General features: G+C 39.5%; 1 protein-coding gene across 3 annotated transcripts in view; it reads left to right on the top strand.

Moving 5' to 3' along the window:
• SYNPR (synaptoporin) overlaps window positions 1–17,238 on the top strand; it is a 327,904-nt gene extending 310,666 nt beyond the window's left edge. For all 3 annotated transcript variants that reach the window (XM_025376947.1, XM_025376950.1, XM_025376949.1), the window contains 2 exons: window positions 9,392–9,583; window positions 15,528–17,238. In XM_025376947.1, the coding sequence (XP_025232732.1) occupies window positions 9,392–9,583; window positions 15,528–15,785 (450 nt within the window). In that variant the 3' untranslated portion in view covers window positions 15,786–17,238. The remainder of the gene's footprint in view (window positions 1–9,391; window positions 9,584–15,527) is intronic.
• The last annotated feature ends 2,556 nt before the right edge of the window (window positions 17,239–19,794 follow it).

Below are 19,794 nucleotides of genomic sequence, written 5' to 3'. Positions count from 1 at the left end.
TGTATCAAGACTAATTAATAGAGTGAACTTTCAGGAGCTGGGCTAAGCATTTTATTGCATTACTTCTTTTATCCTTGGCAAAAATACTATGAAAATGTATCTCATTATTGCCCCTTTTTACAGTTGGAAAACTGAGGCTTTATTGGGTTCTAGGGCTACTTAGAAAGAATTGAGATTCGACTTCAGGACTGCCTGATCTCAAAGACTGCAGACTTAACCACTATGTGATAATTCCTATTCTAAAAAGCTATATATAATAAGACCAACACAAAAAATTTTCAGTGAAGATCAAGCAGAATAATGAATGTAAAGGGCTTAGCACAGCACCTGACCCATAGTAAACATAGAATCAATAGAGCTGTTAATATTAATGCTACTACTAATACTATTAATTTATCTTGAACAGCTATTAATTTGCTAATGTTACTATTAACTTGCTTTGAAAGATTTGTGCTAGTTGTAATAAAAAGATTAGGCGGGATCAATGCAAAATTAAATCAGATTTTGAGGAGTGTTTTTAACATCTGATTTACGATACTATTGCAGAAAGCTAGTAAAGACTTTGCATCTATTCGGAGTTCACCAAACAGCCAGGAATACCTCCCTCTTGCACCAAGATTATAAAATCAATTGCCTGTAACTGAAATAAAGAGAGAGATGCAGGGGATCTAAAAATCTTCTTTTCACAAGAAAAGTTAAAAACAAGAAATAGAAAGTATCTGTTCTACAGCTGAGCAACCACAGATTAATTGATAAAATTCTCTGGGAGCAGTCTAGAAAAGAAAAAGTGCAGTATGTCAATCATAATAAAATATAACTTCGGGGAAAAAGCAATGAAACCCTACATTGATTCTCAAGCATCAGCCAGATTCTTCATGCATAAAACAAGATGATTGATTATTACCAAGGCCTTGTAACAGAAGAACATCAGTTTCCACTACATCTCTCTTTTTGCAAAATCCTGATTAATTGGCAGTGTGACAATAGTGTATCTTACAGTTCTTACATGAAGCGACTCAGGCAGTGTAGAGATTGGAAAGATATAGGCCACTGGAGGGAGGAGAACAGATCTCCCTTGGCTGGTCTCCCCCACTCTCTTCCATCTTTAGAACAGTACCCAGCCCATAGCAGGGAAGATAATAAAGTGTGAACAGATGACTGGGAAAAGAGACAGAAACAGCAATGGACAAACGAAAAAAATCAATGGGATTTGGAGTCAAACAGACCTGAGTTTGGTACCCAACCTCTCTACTTACTTAATTTCTCTGAGCCTTTCCTTCTTCATTTGTAAAATAGAAAACCTAACAGCGGCCGGGCGCGGTGGCTCAAGCCTGTAATCCCAGCACTTTGGGAGGCCGAGACGGGCGGATCACGAGGTCAGGAGATCGAGACCATCCTGGCTAACACGGTGAAACCCCGTCTCTACTAAAAAATACAAAAAACTAGCCGGGCGAGGTGGCGGGCGCCTGTAGTCCCAGCTACTCGGGAGGCTGAGGCAGGAGAATGGCGTGAACCCGGGAGGCGGAGCTTGCAGTGAGCTGAGATCCGGCCACTGCACTCCAGCCTGGGCGACAGAGCGAGACTCCGTCTCAAAAAAAAAAAAAAAAAAGAAAAAAGAAAACCTAACAGCTACTTCACAGGGTTGCGGAGAAGATGAAATGAGGTGGAATAGATAAGGCATCATACCTTATTTATGGTAGAACTTCATTCAATACAATGAGGTTCACCTTCCAGTGAGGGACACAGACTTTGGAGCTTAACAAACCTATGTTGCAACCAAAGTTTAGCAGCTTAGTAACTCTGAGATGTCTAGCAAATCACTTAATCTTTCTGAACCTTGACTTTCTCACCTGTAAAATACAGTCAATAATAGTCACCTCAAAGTGTCATTATGAGAATTAAACGAGTAACGCATGGAATGCACAGTGTATGATACACAGTAACAGATAAATGACAACCATGTTTGTATCCCTGCTTAATTTTTGTTATGAACCGAAACAATCATGGCCTTCTAAAAGCAATTGTGTTTTTATAAGATTCAGAACATAGATTGTGGAGCCAAATTCCGTCGGTTGAAATCCTGGCTGTGCACCTTTCAAACTGGGTTTAAGTAATTTATCCCAACTATAAAATGGGATTACAATAGTACCTACCCCAAAAGGGTTGTTGGGAAATTAAAGAAGCAAATGTATGCAAAACTTCAATAACTGTTCTCTAAGTGTTGGCAACTGTCATCATCATCACCATTACCAACACCACCATTATCACTATCATCATTATCATCATGATCATCTCTTGAAGGTGTCACAAAATAATCTCCTTAGAAACTGCTGCCTCCCCAGTTGAAAATATAACAACAATGATATTAATTGAAATTTATTCCAGCTACAACATTGAAAATATAGGCAGCCTGGTTTTTTATGTCCCTTACCACTTCTGTGGGCCTCTTCCTGCAGAGAGCTCTGCCTGAGCTCAGAGAAAACCATGCCTGGAGGAGGCACAGAGACCCCCAGTAAGGGATAAATGTGGAACCTCCAGCTCTTGGATGTCCGTAAGAAAAACTGAGGTAGGGTGTGAACCAGAGGTAATTCAGAGGCTCTTTTCCAAGTAAGTGTTTTGCAAATGAAGCAGCTGCTACCCAGAGTCCTTGGCTTATTAGACTGGAGATAACCATCAAAAAGACAAACAGGGTGGGAAGTCCTCATCCAAAATGGAAAAGCCCTAACTCACATGCCAGGCTCCTTGGAGCTGGCCATTTGCATATGATCAGAGACTTTCTGACTTCAATTTCTCCTCTCTAGTAAAGATAAGCAAACTTGATGACTTGACCACTCTTACCCCAGGAGAATTCCCTTTGCTTATTTAAAACACCAGGCCTGAGCAGGACTGGCATTCAGTGGGATCTAGAGCTCACCCAGCAGGTTTAAGCCACTTTGCCAGTGGATTTGTCATTAAAGATTACAAAGTCTAGGGGATTAGTGGGATTTGTCTAAGCACACTCAATGTCAGGAAGAAGAGGAACTGGTCTCCTGGGACCAAAAACTCCAAATCTGGTCTAAACTCATTCCATTTACCTCCAGAAACTGAGTTTGTGTTCTTACTCATAACATACAAAGAGTAGTAATACCTGCTTCATAGAGTTGTTGTAAAATAAATGGTGCACATAAAGCATTTTGCACGGTACCTAGTGTGTGATAAGTGCTTGATGGTAGTGGGACCTCTGAATCTTCTATTCCTCTCTTTTCTTTCTCCTCCTTTGTAGGAGAAAGGGAGCTTTCTTCCTACTCTCAGACACTGCCACCACCTCCTCCTCCTCTGTTTTCTCTTCCTTCTCCCTTCTTCATGCTCCCCACTCCTCAGTCTCCTCGTCCCCAATTCCTTCCCCCTCCTTCTCTTCCCTTTCTTTACTTCCTTCCCCTTCCTCCCCCTTCTCCTTCCCCTAATGCTCCCCCTTCCCCCTCCACTTTCTCTTCCATATCCTCCTCCTGTCTCCCCATCTCCCTTTTCCTCTTCCCTGTTCTGCTACTCCCCTCTCTCATCCTAGTTATTTCATCATCTACCAGCCACCAGCCTGCCATGTCTTATTAACAGAGTGGTCAAGCCAGCCTTTCACCCTACACCTAACACAAAATGCAGCTCATGCTTGGCAGAATTGCCCCTGTGGGCCACCCACCTCCTTCTTTGGGCTGCCAACACAGAAGGCCCAAGCCTCCCTTTGGTCACACTGATTTGCTTTCAGACCAGACCACTGAGGCAATGAATTGGGTGATCATATAAACCCAACTATGGGACTCTACAGGCCAAGAGGAATGTGGGAGGCATGCTGGCCTTGTCAAAGCTAAGCTGTGGGATGACTTAGCTTTGGACCATCTCAGACCAAACTACCAAAAGAAAGTGTGGCATCGTCCAAACAGGAAAATGGGTGTCACTGTCACTTGACCATGGATATAAATATGCTTCCATTTGTTAATTGTGGATTAGAACTATGCTTTCCAATAAGATAGCACTAGTAACATGTGGTTGTTGAGCACTGAAATGTGGTTATTATGAGTTAAGATGTACTGTAAGTATAAAATATACATCACATTTCAAAGACTTAGTACCATAAAAGTAAAATAGCATACTAATAATTTTAGATTGACTATATGAAATAATAATTTTGATGTATTGGGGTTTGTTGTATTAATATGTAATATATTAATATAATTAATTGCATCGATTTCTCTCTTTAAATGTGGCTACTTTAAAGCTTAAAATTACACATGCAGCTCCTGTTTGTGGCTTGCATTAGATTTCTTCAGGCGTTCTCATTCCCTGATCTTACCACCAGGGCCACAATTATTATTCTTTAAATTAAGTCATTTTTAAAATTTAAATCAATGTGTTTTTGAATAAGACCCTGGACCACTGTTGAATATAGAAATCCAACATTATTTGACATAATTAGAAGACAAACATACATCAACAGAAAATGAACAGTGCTGTATTCTAGCTACATAGGTATACCATTGCTTACTTGAAGGATCTGAGCCTAGAGCCAGTTTTCTTTGACGAAAAAAATTAAAAGATTAGCACTTGTTAACTAAGCATTGAAAACAGTGTAGCACCCAACTGAGACTTTACTAGTCAGAGTGAAAGGAAATTGGGAAGGAGAATGCCTTTCTCCCTATGTAGGGATGGAGCAATATTGTCTATTGCTCTTTCCCACCAGGATAGGCAACCCAAACTTCAGAAAACCTGGGCATAATGAAAAATCACTCACTAAACAGGGAACCCAATGTCCTGAATTCAAATCTCAATTACTTGTGACAACTTGGACACATCACTGAATCTAGTTTCCTCATCTGTAAAATGGATATAATGATCTTCTCCCTCACACAGTTGTGAAGGTCATACGATCTTCGCTGAAAACTGTAGGTGCTCTCTGGAAGTCAGATGTCGTTATTACTAATACTTCAAATGAAATAATGAAACAATCCCATAAGTGGATGAAACAGAAACTTGTTCTATCTAGCTAGCCATTTTTTAGCTCCCTTCCAAGACAAGTCCAAAGCTCTGCCCCCAGCTGAGCAGCCATCTTGCTATTTGCTTTCTGTGTTTCCTGATCCATAGTGTCATTCTAAAATTATTGGAGGCTGAATTAGCAAAGTGATCCATTTACAGTGCAGATGAGAGTGACTCTCTGGACTGTCCACTTTCTAGTATAGCCTCTCAGTATAAAAGTGTCAGCAACAGAAATAAATAACAAAGTCATCAAGTAACCAAAACAGATAATAAAGTCATTGGATTAAAATATTGGTAATTTCACTAAAAGGTAGAAATTGAATATTTGTTTATTTTTTTATCAATATCCAGTGGATTTGCTTATGCCACTATTAGAAAGAGATGGAGACAGGTTTACCTGGTTCTGAAATGCTAAATTTTCTGTCACCAAAGATGACCCCCTTTTCTATACCCCAGGGTGATCCCAGACACCCAGATTCATACTATTAATTACATTTAGCAAAAAATACGTTTGCTTACAGCAACTTACGAGAAGTGAGGGCAACAAACTAAATGGAAACAAACCACCCAGCCAACATTAAACCAGTCTGGTTCCTTGATTGAGGAAGCTGTTTCTTGGTTCACTGAACAGATACTTAAAATATATTGCAGAAACATATCCAGGTTTCATGTCAAAGTTCTTTAGGTACCGAATGAGATGAATAGCTCAGAGTACATTTATGAACCATGTAATGAACTATGGGCAAATAAATCACTTAATACTCTTAGTTGCAGTTTCTTCCTCTGTAATATAAGGCCAGTGATGCCTCCTCCGACTATTTTTGGGATTTTATGGGGACTACATAGAACATAAGTATAAGCGCAATTTGGAAACACTGAAGCACATTTTGAAGGGCAGCCTCTTCACTCTATGGGAATAAATAACACAAGAAAAGCGAGCAGAAAAGGTCTTCAAAGGCTTAATGTATGTATGATAACCTAGCGGTAAATGTTAAAATGTATCTTCCGTATCCACACTATCTCTGTTAGACAGACAGGGATCATATTTGTAAACAACTGGATTCTTGTTTGAACCATCAGAAGGAATTCAGTTCTCAAGTGTGAGCTGTTTACTTCTGATACTACTGAAGACAGTTTAAGGCAGATCATTACGTGGCATTAAATAACACAAATGAGAAAACTATCCCATATTCGATTTAACTGCAAGCCTTCTGCTTAGGTCATGCTAGTACAGTCATGTACCCCATTATGGATGTTTTGGTCAACAATGGATCACCAACAATTTGTGATGGTGGTCCCATTAGATTATAATGAAGCTGAAAAAGTCCTATCCCCTGGTAACATCATAGCCATCGTAATGTTATGGTAGCATAATCACTCTATTTTAAACATTAATTTAGTGTAGTCTAATCATACAGAATTTATAAAGTCTACAGTAGTGCACAGTAATGTCTGTCCTAAGCCTTCACATTCAACTTCCAGTGCTGCAAGCTCCATTCATGGTAAGTGCCCTATCCAAGTGTACTATTTTTTATCCTTTATACTATATTTTTACTGTACCTTTTCTATGTGTAGATGTGTTTAGATACACAAATACTTATCATCATCATGTTACAATTGCTTGCAGTATCCAGAACATTCACATGCTGTACAGGTATGTAGCCTGGGAGCATAGGTTATACCCCTTGGTGTCTCCATTTCCTCAACTGTAAATGGGGTCAGGATTGGTGTCTATTTCATGGTGCAGTTGTCAGGATTAAATGAGTCAAAACATGTAAACCTGGAATAATACTTGACACATAATAAGCACTCAATAAATGTTACATATGAATAGATTATTTGAACAAATAAATCTAACATAGTTTTCTCCAATTTCCAATTGAAAAGTCTTCACATGACTATTCTTTTTTAAGTATAAGTCTATTTCTAATTATGATGAATATAAATAATGAAAACCATCATACTATAGGTAATGCTTTAAGGTGACTGTGGGCCCTAACAAATATGTAATATCAAGAGAACAGAGCCCATATTTTGCATTTTTTTTATCCTCTGTAAGACCTTTCTCAATACTCGCACATTACTCAAAAATTACTATTTGAAAAAAAGCATGAATGAATGAAGGTACCAGATTGAACATGAACAGAAAGTCATGATTTGACACAGTCAATCTGGTTATTTATTTGCCACTATTAGAAAGAGATCGAGACAGGTTTACCTGGTTCTGAAATGCTAAATTTTGTGTCACCAAAGATGACCCCCTTTTCTATACCCCAGGGTATTCTATACCCTATTCTATACCCCAGGGTATTCCTCCAATTTCAAATTCAGACCCAACACTTGAGTTTCTTTATTCCAAATGTTTGTATTACTGTTGAAACAGCTGTAGATATTGTATTTGTTTGCTTGCTTATACCTCTACCTCATCTCAGAAAGGCTCATAAGGACATTTAAAAACCAAGGTGTAATTGAATAAAAATGAAAAGTAAAAAGTAAAAAGAAGAAAGGGAAACAAAATAAGGAATCGGGTTAAAATACCCATGCCATCAAAACCCTATGAATGGGTCACACACTGGCCTTTAATTTTCTAGAGCCAGCATGAAAAAAGGTGAACTGGTGAGTTACATAATTCACAACAGCCACTGGATGGAGTGACTTGCAGAAGATTCAGCCACTCTTAGTAGTGAGACCCTCCAGAACATTCTCCACAAAGATCACACCTAACAAATGTCTGGCACAACAGCATCTTTAGAGTGTAAAAGTTCCCTCAGTGTAGATCATGGGATCATGATGAAAAGTAATTCAGCCACACCATGAGAGCAAGATAACAGAGCAAGTCAGGTGCACTATGCCCTCGGGCAGGAAACAAATGCATGCCAAATTTTCCACTTGAGGAGGTTATCATTAAGAGCAAAAGAGCAGCCTGTTTCTGTTGCCATATCAGATTTACTTTTTTTCTTTCCTGGTCGGTATTTTTATTATTTGAGGTAAGCAGTATGCAACATTTTTACTGTAATCAAACATATATATAGTCAATCTGAAAATTTTTTCTACTATGTTCTAATGGTCTCAATCTTAGTCTCTCCCACCTGCCACCCAATCCGAGTCATGAGGGAGGATGAGAGACGTAGCTCCCATCATCAGAGTCATGAGAGAGGATGTGAGATGTAACCCCTATCATCAGAAGTTTGGAGATGGTCTCTAAAACACTCATCCCATTAAATCCTAGAAATTTTGTTTGATATGGATAAAAGCTTTTTTCCCCTGCAAACAGCAGATGATTTTCAGGGCCAGACACACCTAAATTTGAATTCTGTCTCTGCCACTTTCTATGTGTTACCTTGTATCTGTGAGTTTCAACTTTCTCCTTTTTTTTTTTTTTTTTTTTTTAGACAGTGTCTCGCAGTGTCACCCAGGCTGGGGTGCAGTGGCGCAATCTTGGCTCACTGCAAGCTCCGCCTCCCGGGTTCACTGCATTCTCCTGCCTCAGCCTCCTGAGTAGTTGGGACTACAGGTACCTGCCACAACGCCCGGTTGATTTTTTGTATTTTTAGTAGAGACGGGGTTTCACCGTGTTAGCCAGCATGGTCTCAATCTCCTGACCTCGTGATCTGCCCGCCTCGGCCTCCCAAAGTGCTGGGATTACAGACGTGAGCCACCGCGCCCGGCCTCAGCTTTCTCCTCTTTAAAATGGACATAAAAATACTGTCTAACATGATTATTGTAAGAATAATTTTATACAAAACCTCTCACCCATAGCAGGCACTCAAAAACATTACAGCTCTTATTGTCTTCCACTTAACATAGTTCCACATTGGTTAACACATTGGTTAACCAATAACATATAGATAACACATTGGTTTGTTAAGTGAACAAATGGATGAATGAATGAGTGAACATTGCCATCCAAGAGTCTTAAACAATTAGCAGATCTGTCTACATGTTTGGAATTACGACAACTTGGTGGTTAAGAACTTGGACTCAGTATTCAGGTTGCCTGGGTTTGAATCCTGATGCCATCACGAATTATCTGTGAAGTCTCAGACAAGCTATTCAACTGTTCTCTATGTTAGTTTGACATCTGCAAATAGAATGATGTACCATTCCTTACAGGGATGTTAGGTGTGGGTTATAGAGTCCTTAGCATCGTTCCTGGGATATAGTAAGCATTTAATAAATATGACTATTTATATTTATTTTATAGAAAGATAAATATAATATCATAAAGCTTTCTTTTATTTGTTTTTCAAAATGTTTTCGCTGGTTCCAGTGCTATAGGATCTTAAATTTTTCCAAAAAGCAAACCAAATAGTTATATAAAGAAATCAACTTGTTTCTAGAACTCACATTTTCTTTTACCATTTTCTCTTCTGGTTTGTTTCTGTAGGACTTCATTGTCACTGTAGTCTTTTCGTTCTTGTGGTTGGTGGGTTCATCAGCTTGGGCAAAAGGACTGTCTGACGTCAAAGTTGCAACAGATCCCAAGGAAGTATTGCTACTAATGTCAGCTTGCAAACAGCCATCCAACAAATGCATGGCTGTCCACAGCCCTGTTATGTCAAGCTTAAACACTTCTGTGGTAAGTACTTTTCATCTGTGCTTTACTGTTCATATCTTTGTTTGCCAGTCAAAATAATAAGAAAAACATCTCAGAAGTCATCTTGAAAATTGTTGCCTACAAAACTGGCCAATCAAAAGGTGAGATAGTTTACCTCAGATGCAGGATGATCACTTGGCCCTCAGGTGTTTTATTGTCAGAATCCATCATTTATAATGTTGCCAATTAAGGAGTTCTTAATAAGAACCCAGCAGGTATTGGCAGCTGCTGCTTGGGTGACAGTTCAGTTGAAACTCTAAGCCAGAAGCAAATATAAAATCTGAACACTGGCCGGACAGGGTGGCTCACGCCTATAATCCCAGCACTTTAGGAGGCCAAGGTGGGAGGATCACCTGAGGTCAGGAGTTCAAGACCAGCCTGGCCAACATGGTGAAACCCCATCTCTACTAAAAATACAAAAAAAAAGAAAAAGAAAAAGAAAAACTAGCCAGGCATGGTGACTCATGCCTGTAGTCCCAGCTACTTGGAAGGCTGAGGCATGAGAATCACTTGAACCCAGGAGGTGGAGGTTGCAGTGAGCCGAGATCAGGCCACTGCATCCAAGCTTGGGTAACAGAGTGAGATTCAGTCTCAAAAAAAAAAAAAAAAAAATCTGAACTTTAAGGTTGAAGCCAGACAAAAGTTAAAAGGAATAGTTGGGCGCATACAAGTTCCTGGGGAGAAAACACCGTTCAAGCCACATGTAGTTAGAATACACCCAACTGATTAGAGAAAAATACACAGACCTAGTAGGGTAAAAAAAGGAAATTCATAATGTAAAAAAGTACTCATAATAGCTATGGTAATTTTTGAATTTTCTCCATGCTTCTGGTTTAGTTACTTTATAACATTAGAAAAGCTGCACTGTATTAGTTGAACAAAGTCAAATGTTTTCACCAAGAGTATGGCTCTCACAAGAAAAAAGAAAATCTGACAGTTAGCAGGGACACCAAATTGGATTTTTAATTTATAAGTGTAAGAACTTGTATTATTCCAAAGAAAGAAGCTGTATCTGAGAAATACATAAGCTATAATGGCCGCAAAAGGCAGCAGTTATCGAAGAATAGAAGGCTCAGCAGTGTTTGCTGAAACAACATTCTTTAGCACACCCTAGAAATAATTATCTTTGCTTCAAGATTAACCTGTGTTTCTACAGCTTTCTGAAATTCAATCTGGGAAGGCACTTAAGAAGAGAAAAAGGGTTGCTACTGTGACTGGACTGTGATTTCTGCTTTGGTGAGATAGTAACCATGAAAATAAACTATGCATTAGGGTCTCACAATCATTTTTATTCATTGCTGACCACACTTGTAAATGAATACTTTGAGGTATACATTACCATATTTACTTATACTTTTGTAGTTTGTTTATAGACAGTATTTAATTAAAGCTATTACAACACTGATCTCAAAATCTAACAGGACAAAGATAAAATTGCTTGATATGTTTATCAGTTTAATAATTAATCTCCCAATAAATTATGACATTCTGCATGTTTCTTCTAATTCCACTTCTGATATATCTAATAATTTTTAGACTAAAAGATAGAAATTATGAATGAAAAACATGTGATGTGTCTCCTAAAACCAAAATAAAGAATGAATTGAAACCAAATAATGTGATGTGTGTGAAAGGACAGGTCCAGTGGTGTTGTAGTGATGTATCCGTATCAGTTAACAGTCTTCCAGCTCCTAGTGACAGAAAACTCAATTCAAACTGGCTAAGGCAAACCAATCCTCATATCCCTAAAATCTGTTTTTGCAGTCCGCTTCTGGTACCAATGTTTGTATGCATCAGAATAATCAAAGCTGACTCTAGCTACAACAGGAAAAAAGTTTTTGGAAGGATATTAAGTAGCTCATACAACTTGATGAAACCTGAAGAAACAGGTTCTAGAAAGAGCAGAATCTAGAGCAGAATGAGAGTTCTAGATGTTCAGTACCAAATGATTGTTGCTTAGAGTTGCCGTTAGTGGAAAGTTTTACCTAACCTTGCATTGCTGTGCTCAAAATGTGAAGTACCAGGAGAGAGCTCAAGCCATTTGACTGAAACTTGGCTCTGCAAAGAAAATCAGATTTCTATTACCAAAAGCAGGGGAAAGGACATGAATCAACCAAAACACAATATTTTTATTACAAATTGTTTGGCTTCAAATCCTATTGTGCTAGCTTATGCAAAAACTGAAAATAGTTGGAAAGACATTAAAAGTGTGTCTTCCCGGGGCAGAACCCAGCAGCCAAGAACTGGAAGCCTGTCAGGAAGCTGGACAGTTCTCATCCTCCATCTCCCATCTCTCTTTCTTTCTGGGTCCCTGTCCCTTTCTGCATGTTTGTTCATTATTCTCTCTTTTCAGATGAAATTTCATTTCTTTTTCTTTTTTTTTTTCATCCACACAGCAGAAGATAGCCACTTTACAGTTTCTAAGTTTATATGTATTTTTTAAAGAAACAGCTTGGACTGAGCAAAAATCACTCAGGTCCAATTGCAAATTTCTGGTAGAGAGAATCTTTTTAGCCCACCTTAGGCCAGATGTCCACCTCAGTCTCATCAGTTATGAATAGAGGGTTTGGTGAATGTTGTAGTAGAAACATGGCTCAGAGAACACACTTTGCTGGGCAAACATAGGTTTTGGAGTAGGAACCAGACACGTACCACAATAAATGACTTCTACAAGTAAATGAATCAGGAAATAATAATCATATTCTCTACCTTGGTAACAAATTTACTATCTTCAAAGCACTTTGGCACCTATAATTTTACAGCAACACTAAAATGTAGGTAAGATACCCAGATACTACAAATATTGGGAGCTGAGGTAAACTCTCTAATCCTTAGTTTTATCATCTGTAAAATGGGGATAACTATACAACAGACCTCAATACTGTTGAAAGAATTCAGTGAGATAATCTATTAAAAAAATTCTTAGCATCATGCCCAGCTTATGGCAAATGCTCAATACATGTCAACTGAAAATGGCTACTAAAATACGATCATTCTTAAATGTCATACAGTGTTAGAGCCTAAAGAGAGGAGGAAGAAATCATTTTTAGCCTCTCAATTTCTTTCAAAGTTTCACTGAGCACAAGTATTTTAGCCATAATTTCCACTTCTGCTTCTCCAGCTTCACTCCTAAAAATCTTAGTACATCTCTTTAGACAATCTAGATCTTGTCTTCCCATTTTTTGCATGTTATGTCAAGTGTCTTTCAATTTCTCTTTCTGTCGTCCCCAAGTCTGAGCTTGAATCAAATTCTTACCCCAATTTCAGTTGCAACAAAATGGCAAAAAGGAGTTCAAGGGCCCGAGTGCCCCTAAAATGTGCCAGCCAAGAGATCTGTGATGCTGGACTAAAAAAATGAGTACTCCTTAAATATGCCCATTGAAATGCCTTGTTTACCTTCTTACTTTTAAGTAGCATTTCCTTGATGTATAAGTTTTTCTTCAGCATCCCTTTTTTAAAAACCTAATAGTAACAGGGAAAAGAGAGAGATCAATAGATAGGAAATAGCTAAAATTACATCCCTGGACAGAGCCATGCCTGAAAAGATCCCTTGATAATTTTTCCTCCTCTTCCCTCCCCTCCCCTCCCCTCCCCTCCCTTTTCCTCCCTTCCCCTCCCCTCCTGTCCTCTCCTCTCTCCTCTCTTCTCCTCTCTTCTCGTTTTCTTTCTTCCTTTCCTTACATTTCCTTTTTTCTTTTTTTTTGAGACAGGGTTTTGCTGTGTCACCCAGGCGGGAGGTACAGTGGTGCAATCATAGCTCACTATAGCCTGGAACTCTTGGGCTCAACAGATACTGCTGCCTCAGCCTTCCAAGTACCCCTTCTGAGTACCTGGGACTACAGGCATGTGCTGCCATGCCCAGCTAAATTTTTTTTTTTTTTTAAAGAGACAAGGTCTTGCTATGTTTCCCAGGCTCTTCGATAATTTTTTTATATTCATATATTGACATACACTTATAAAGGTGCAATTTAATCAAGATACCCCTTTTAATGGAAAATATTCTGGTTACCACACACATGGTAAAATGGTCCTGTATGCAAATTACAGTTTTGTCAGTAGTTAACTGATTTATTTTGTTCGAGCAACGATTACACCTTATTTATGTTTTGTATCTCCCTCAGCAGGTAGCCTAGAGCATGGCACAAAATAGGTTCTCAATTAGTGTAAAAAAGAAGGAAAGAGGATGCAAGAGGAGAGAAGGAAGAAGGAGGGAGGTCTGGATAAACCAGTCTTTAATTAGATCAGTTGGGGGTCTAGATACTTGATTTTGGCTATTGTCTCAAGAACGTGGTCTCATTGTTTATGCCTCAGTTCAATTTATACTGAAGCAAAGAAAAAGAAAAAGTCTGCAAAATACAATTCATGGAAATATTTTAGAAAATGATTCAGAACATAGTTTACCTTTAGTGAGTATTTGCTAATGTGTCCAGCACTGTCTAGCTACTTTACACATACCCTCTTTAATCCTCCCACCTATCTTCCAAGAAAGGAATCCTTGTCTCCATTCCATACAAGAAACAAAACAAAAACAAAAACGAAGTCTACAGAATAAATGCCTTGTCCCAGGTAGCAGGTCAAGAAACTACAGTCCCCAGGGCACTTTGATTTCAAAGCCTATAGAGATTACTCCGAGACTAAGATTCCATTCATGTGCTGCTAAAATATTGAAATATTTTGATAGTCTCAGCTCCAAGTCTGTAAGGCCCAGCTTCTTGACTACACCAGTGTCCCCTCTGTCACCACTACTCGACAAGCCACTATGGATCATCTCACTGTCCAGAAACCAAGGGATAAATTTTGATCCAGCAAAGGACTTCCAGCACCCTACTCCAGGACGGTGGCCACTGTCCAAATCCATTTTGATTGGTCAGCATTGTGCTAGGGGGTGGTGACTAAATATACTTTAATGTTATCACAGCTTTGCATTATACTACTGTTACCTGTCTCCATTAGGGGGGTTATTAAAACAGACTGCCTGTGGTTAATTCCCAAGTCAATCAACCAGCCTTGGAAAAGGCTGCAGAACAAGCCATGGACTGAGGACTTCTGTTTGGGCCTCAAGCAACAGCAAACAGTTCTGCTTCCGTCAAACCTTAGGCCCTGGGGAAGCAACACCCAGTCCTCTGACTCACCGACACCCTCCTGGAGAGTAGGAGGAATTTCCATAGGAAAGTTTCACATCCAGTTCTTATGAAAATATTTTGTATTTCTCTGAAACCTGCACTTTGTTCATAGTCTGGTTTCAGCATTCACTTATCCCTGTGAGAGACACAGAAAGTGCAATTACTCAAACAGTCAACCTCTCAATATGCTATCATGAATATGTTTATTTGCACATCACCTGTACCATTGCTTATCCTATATTTTTAATTGACTCACTTTCTTTATATGATTGCAATAAATGGAAAAGCAAAAGCAGTATCTCTAACCATAAAGAGAAGAAAGCCTTATAAATGAATGCACCATTATTAAAGTGAAAATTCTCAGCCCTATGCCATCTGGAAATATCTTACACACCATGAAGGGTACTTTATTTGGAGAATAAATGATGCCTTAAGTAAGGGTTCCAGTTGTGGAGCCAGAACAGGGTTTGGATCCCAGATCTACTACTCAGCAAGCCACATGCCCTTAGACAAAATTTCCACATCTTTAATATGGGTATGACAATAGCAACTTTTTCTTAGACTGATTCTTAGACCAAGGGAACTGATACACAGAAAGCCCTTTATGTAGTGCCTGACATGTAGTGCATCTAATAAAGGTCAAATATTCTAAATGAAATACCAGTTCCAAATGGAAAACTTGGAAGAGGACTCAACATTAAAGTGAAAAGTGATCTTTTGTATTGTGAAGGAATTTCCAAAATTGAAATTTTTCTTGGGTTTTTGTCTCGTCTATCAATTCATTGGCTTTGATTCTCCTTCAGGTCTTTGGATTCTTGAACTTTATTCTCTGGGCTGGAAACATATGGTTTGTTTTCAAGGAGACCGGCTGGCATTCTTCGGGACAGAGATATCTTTCAGATCCGATGGAGAAGCACTCCAGCAGCTATAATCAAGGTGGTTACAACCAAGACAGCTATGGGTCAAGCAGTGGGTACAGTCAGCAGGCGAGTTTGGGGCCATCCTCAGATGAGTTTGGCCAACAGCCTACTGGCCCCACTTCCTTTACCAATCAGATTTAACAGAGTAGCATTTGCATTCTTCCAGAGATCACCTCACCACCTTCCATTTCAGTGGCAGAAGAATTTTTTAAGAGTTTCAATCAATTATTAATGCAGAGAGTATTGAATGTAAATCAGAGATCTCTAGTCTTCATTAAGGCAGAAAGTCCTGGGTTGTGATAAATGACACTTAGAGATAAGATGACATGAGGAGATATATTATTCATCATAGATTGCTAATTGGAGAGTACCTTGTTATATATACAGATACTTTCATGGTCATTTTGTATGTGTGTTAAAGTAGTAGAAGTATTTCGTAGCTTAAAGTCTCTAGTATGTAATATGCATAAAGTAAATCGAATAGCACTGAGTTTTCTTATGCATTTTGATGTGAAAGATGTTATAATAATTTCTAGAAGACAATTTGGTGTATCACAACATGCATGTCTTATTTTTTTTTAGTTTTAGGTCTTATAGGACAATGAGTCTCTAAGTTATTTGTTTCAGAAAATTATTCTGTTTTTTTTATGTGATAAATCAATGCTCACATGATTTAAGTGCATGAATAAGCATTTTCTCACAAAATGAACATTTGAACTGTGTTTATGAAAATTTTCTGGTTTGCACCATGAATTTGTCAAGTGGATATTTATAGGAATATATTCACTACCTTGTATACTTTGCAGATTTGTCTCTCTGGCTTTACCCAAGTTCTGAATGCATTGTAATTAAGATTTGAGTTTTTCTTTTCCCCTATTGTTAGACATTTAGTGTTACATATGATAACTGCCCAACATTTATTCTATTTACTTAGCTAAATATTTGCATTCTTGTAACCTTCTATGGTGTTTTTGTGGCTCTTATCTTGTGGACCATAAATAACATGGCCCAATAATTCTTTGTGTTTATGGAGTGTTGTTTTCTTAGAATAATGGAGATGCAGATATAGATACCATAGTCAAGATATGCCTTGCTGAAGTATTTATTTATAAAAAAATATTCTGTAGAACCTCTACTACCAGCTACACTTTTAAATCCTGTTTATTTGTAAAGCTAATATGTTCCTCAATGTAATTATTAAAAATTCTGAAGTCACAGCTAAACTTACTAATTCTGATTTAAGTCTAGCCCATAAATTAAAAATGGCTTCCATATGCCACTCTGTATCCCAAAGAGAGTTCTCATGAAATATTCTCCAGAATGTATTCATTATCAAGAAAATGCCAATCTTCACTTCCTCATTTTAACTCAGTTGAAACACCAGGACCCAATAGAGAAGGCAAGCTGAGCATCTGTATTTCCAGATAAAAGTTGTTATTGATGTATAAACTCGTCGTGTGATTGGTGATTTTGGAAGCATTTTAGCACAAAACAGCCTTGTGTCTTAGATGATATCTGTAACCAGTTTCTGAATCCCGTTGGATAAAACCATATTGTGATATCTATTTGACGTTAATAAAGTTATTGCATACAATGCTGGCTGGACAATGGACAATTACAACAGTAGAACCCGGTTGGCTTTAACAATGACAGAACGAACAAGGGTTAAATGCACAGTGCCTCCAATCTGTCACCCTGTCCTTGTTTCATGAGCCCAGTGAGGTTCGTTCATTCATTCCACCATTCTAGGATTTCTTGTGCACCCGTCACTGTGCATGCCACTGGGAATGCAGTAATAAAAAGCAAAAACAGGCTGTATGTTAAGAAGCTTACACTCTATTAGGAGAGACGGGCATTAAAATAATCACACCCCTGGCGGGCGCCTGTAGTCCCAGCTACTTGGGAGGCTGAGGCAGGAGAATGGCGTAAACCCAGGAGGCGGAGCTTGCAGTGAGCTGAGATCCGGCCACTGCACTCCAGCCTGGGTGACAGAGCGAGACTCCGTCTCAAAAAAAAAAAAAAAAAAAAAAAAAAATCACACCCCAATTATGCTGAGTGCAACAAAGAGAGGCACAGGATTCCATAGGAACATCTATCAGAGAGGTTTGAACTAGTTAGGGAGAAGTCAAGAAGCTTCATGCCTGAAGACTACACATGGTTAAGCAAGGACAAGGTGGGAGAGATGCATGTCCCAGGCAGAGAACAGCCCGGCAAAGCTCTCTGATGGTAGGAGACAGGAAGGATATGTAGAGTTGCCAGAGTTTAATGAACAAGAGGCTTTTCGGGAAGTGTGACTGCTGATGGGGACATGGGTGAAACCTGTCTGAAGGCCTAATCAGGAATTCTGTCTTTATCCTAAAGAAGCTAAGGGAAAGCAATGAAGGATTTTTGAGCAGGGGAGGGATGTGATGAGATTAGCATGTTGAAAGGATCTCAATGGCTACAGAATAGAGAGAGGATTAGAGGAGGACAAGCGAGAAAAACATCCTGAGGATAAGGAAGTAGGCCTTAACTCCTAGCAACTAGGAGGCAGTAGGCTGGGAGTGGGAGGAGGGGATGTGGCATGAGTTCTCCCCGCTCCCACTCCCACTCCCAATTCCCCCTTATATCCTGGGACAATGACTGGATTTGACTGCTTCCTTCAGCACTGTGCAGGAGAAGAAAGTGTCCTCTGCTTTACAAGCTGTCATGAACTCGGCAAAGTGGAGAAATCCTCCTAACCAGCAGTGATTTTTACCAGCCTTAGCAGTTCCAAAGCACTGTGGGCACTGATGACTGGAAAACACTACCTGCCCTGATTGAGATAGAGACATGCTTCCATGGTCCATTGCAGATTCGCAATAAAGACCTGCTCTAACCCAATGAGGATTTTGCTAAACTGATTTATTCCTTCAGGTTTCAAGAAAAGAGCAGTAGATGGTTTTTTTTGTTGTTTTTTTTTGTTTGTTTGTTTGTTTTTTTGAGACGGAGTCTGGCTCTGTCGCCCAGGCTGGAGTACAATGGTGTGATCTCCGCTCACTGCAAGCTCCGCCTCCTGGGTTCATGCCATTCTCCTGCCTCAGCCTCCCCAAGCAGCTGGGACTACAGATGCCTGCCACCATGCCCGGCTAATTTTTTGTAGTTTTAGTAGAGGCGGGGTTTCACTGTGTTAGCCAGGATGGTCTCGATCTCCTGACCTCATGATCTGCCTGCCTCGGCCTCCCAAAGTGCTGGGATTACAGGTGTGAGCCATAAAAAGAAAGTAGCCGGTGAGTTTGAGTCTATGTATCCAATAAGACTAATTTGGAATCTCAGCTTCAGTGCTCACTAGCTGTGTTTCAAGGTGTGACTTCACCTTCCTGCACCCTTGTTTTTTTAGGAGGAGGTAAAGCAAAGAAGTTAAATGGGTGGGCCATGATATCAGACTGTCTGGGTGAGAATCACTGCACTGCCATTTCCTCAACTCTCCTTTTTCTTCCTCGAAGCCTTCTTCAAAGCCCTGGGACTTTTCTGAAGCCACAGCCTATAGGCAAGGGCAGCCTGGAAATGCAGGGGAGTTAACACCCCAGGGAGCACCTTCAAACACTGGGGGATATGGGCAGATCAATAAATGCCTTTGGTAAGATACTTAATTTCTCATTCATTCAGTTTCCCCATCTCTACAGTGGGGATAACAACAATATCTTCCTGGCAGGATTGATGTCAGGATGAGAAAGATAAACCATCTAGCCATGTGGCAGAATTACAACAGCTTCTCACAAACGGTAAGCACCCTCTGGGTTTGGGTTTTCCTGCAACCAAGGCTAAGACAAGAGTTGGGTGCAAGGAGTTGATTCCAGGTGTCAGGAGTGACAAAGTGGGGAGAATGAGACAGGAAAGGAGGCAAAGCCAATAAAAAGATGTGTTCGTGTTGTTGCTGGTAAGGCAGTAGGAGCTCAGTTTCATCATGGTCTCTGGGCAGTACTCATAATGGCTCCAGCAATTGTCCATCAAGGAGCAGGAACTGGAGTGTTCACCTACCAATCCCCAGCCCTTATTGATTGAGAGTTGCCGAGAACAGTGGTAACTTTTCCACATTTCCAGGTTACACTTGCCAGGAGACTGAGCAGGCTCCTAGGACTTCAGAGAAACAAGCCTTGAGTGCTAACATCTCAGGCAGTGGGCTGGGGGG

The sequence above is a fragment of the Theropithecus gelada genome, chromosome 2 (genome assembly GCF_003255815.1).
Source record: "Theropithecus gelada isolate Dixy chromosome 2, Tgel_1.0, whole genome shotgun sequence".
Lineage (NCBI taxonomy): Eukaryota > Metazoa > Chordata > Mammalia > Primates > Cercopithecidae > Theropithecus > Theropithecus gelada.
The sequence above is the reverse complement of the archived record's forward strand: the minus strand, read 5'-3'. Positions and strand labels throughout refer to the sequence as shown.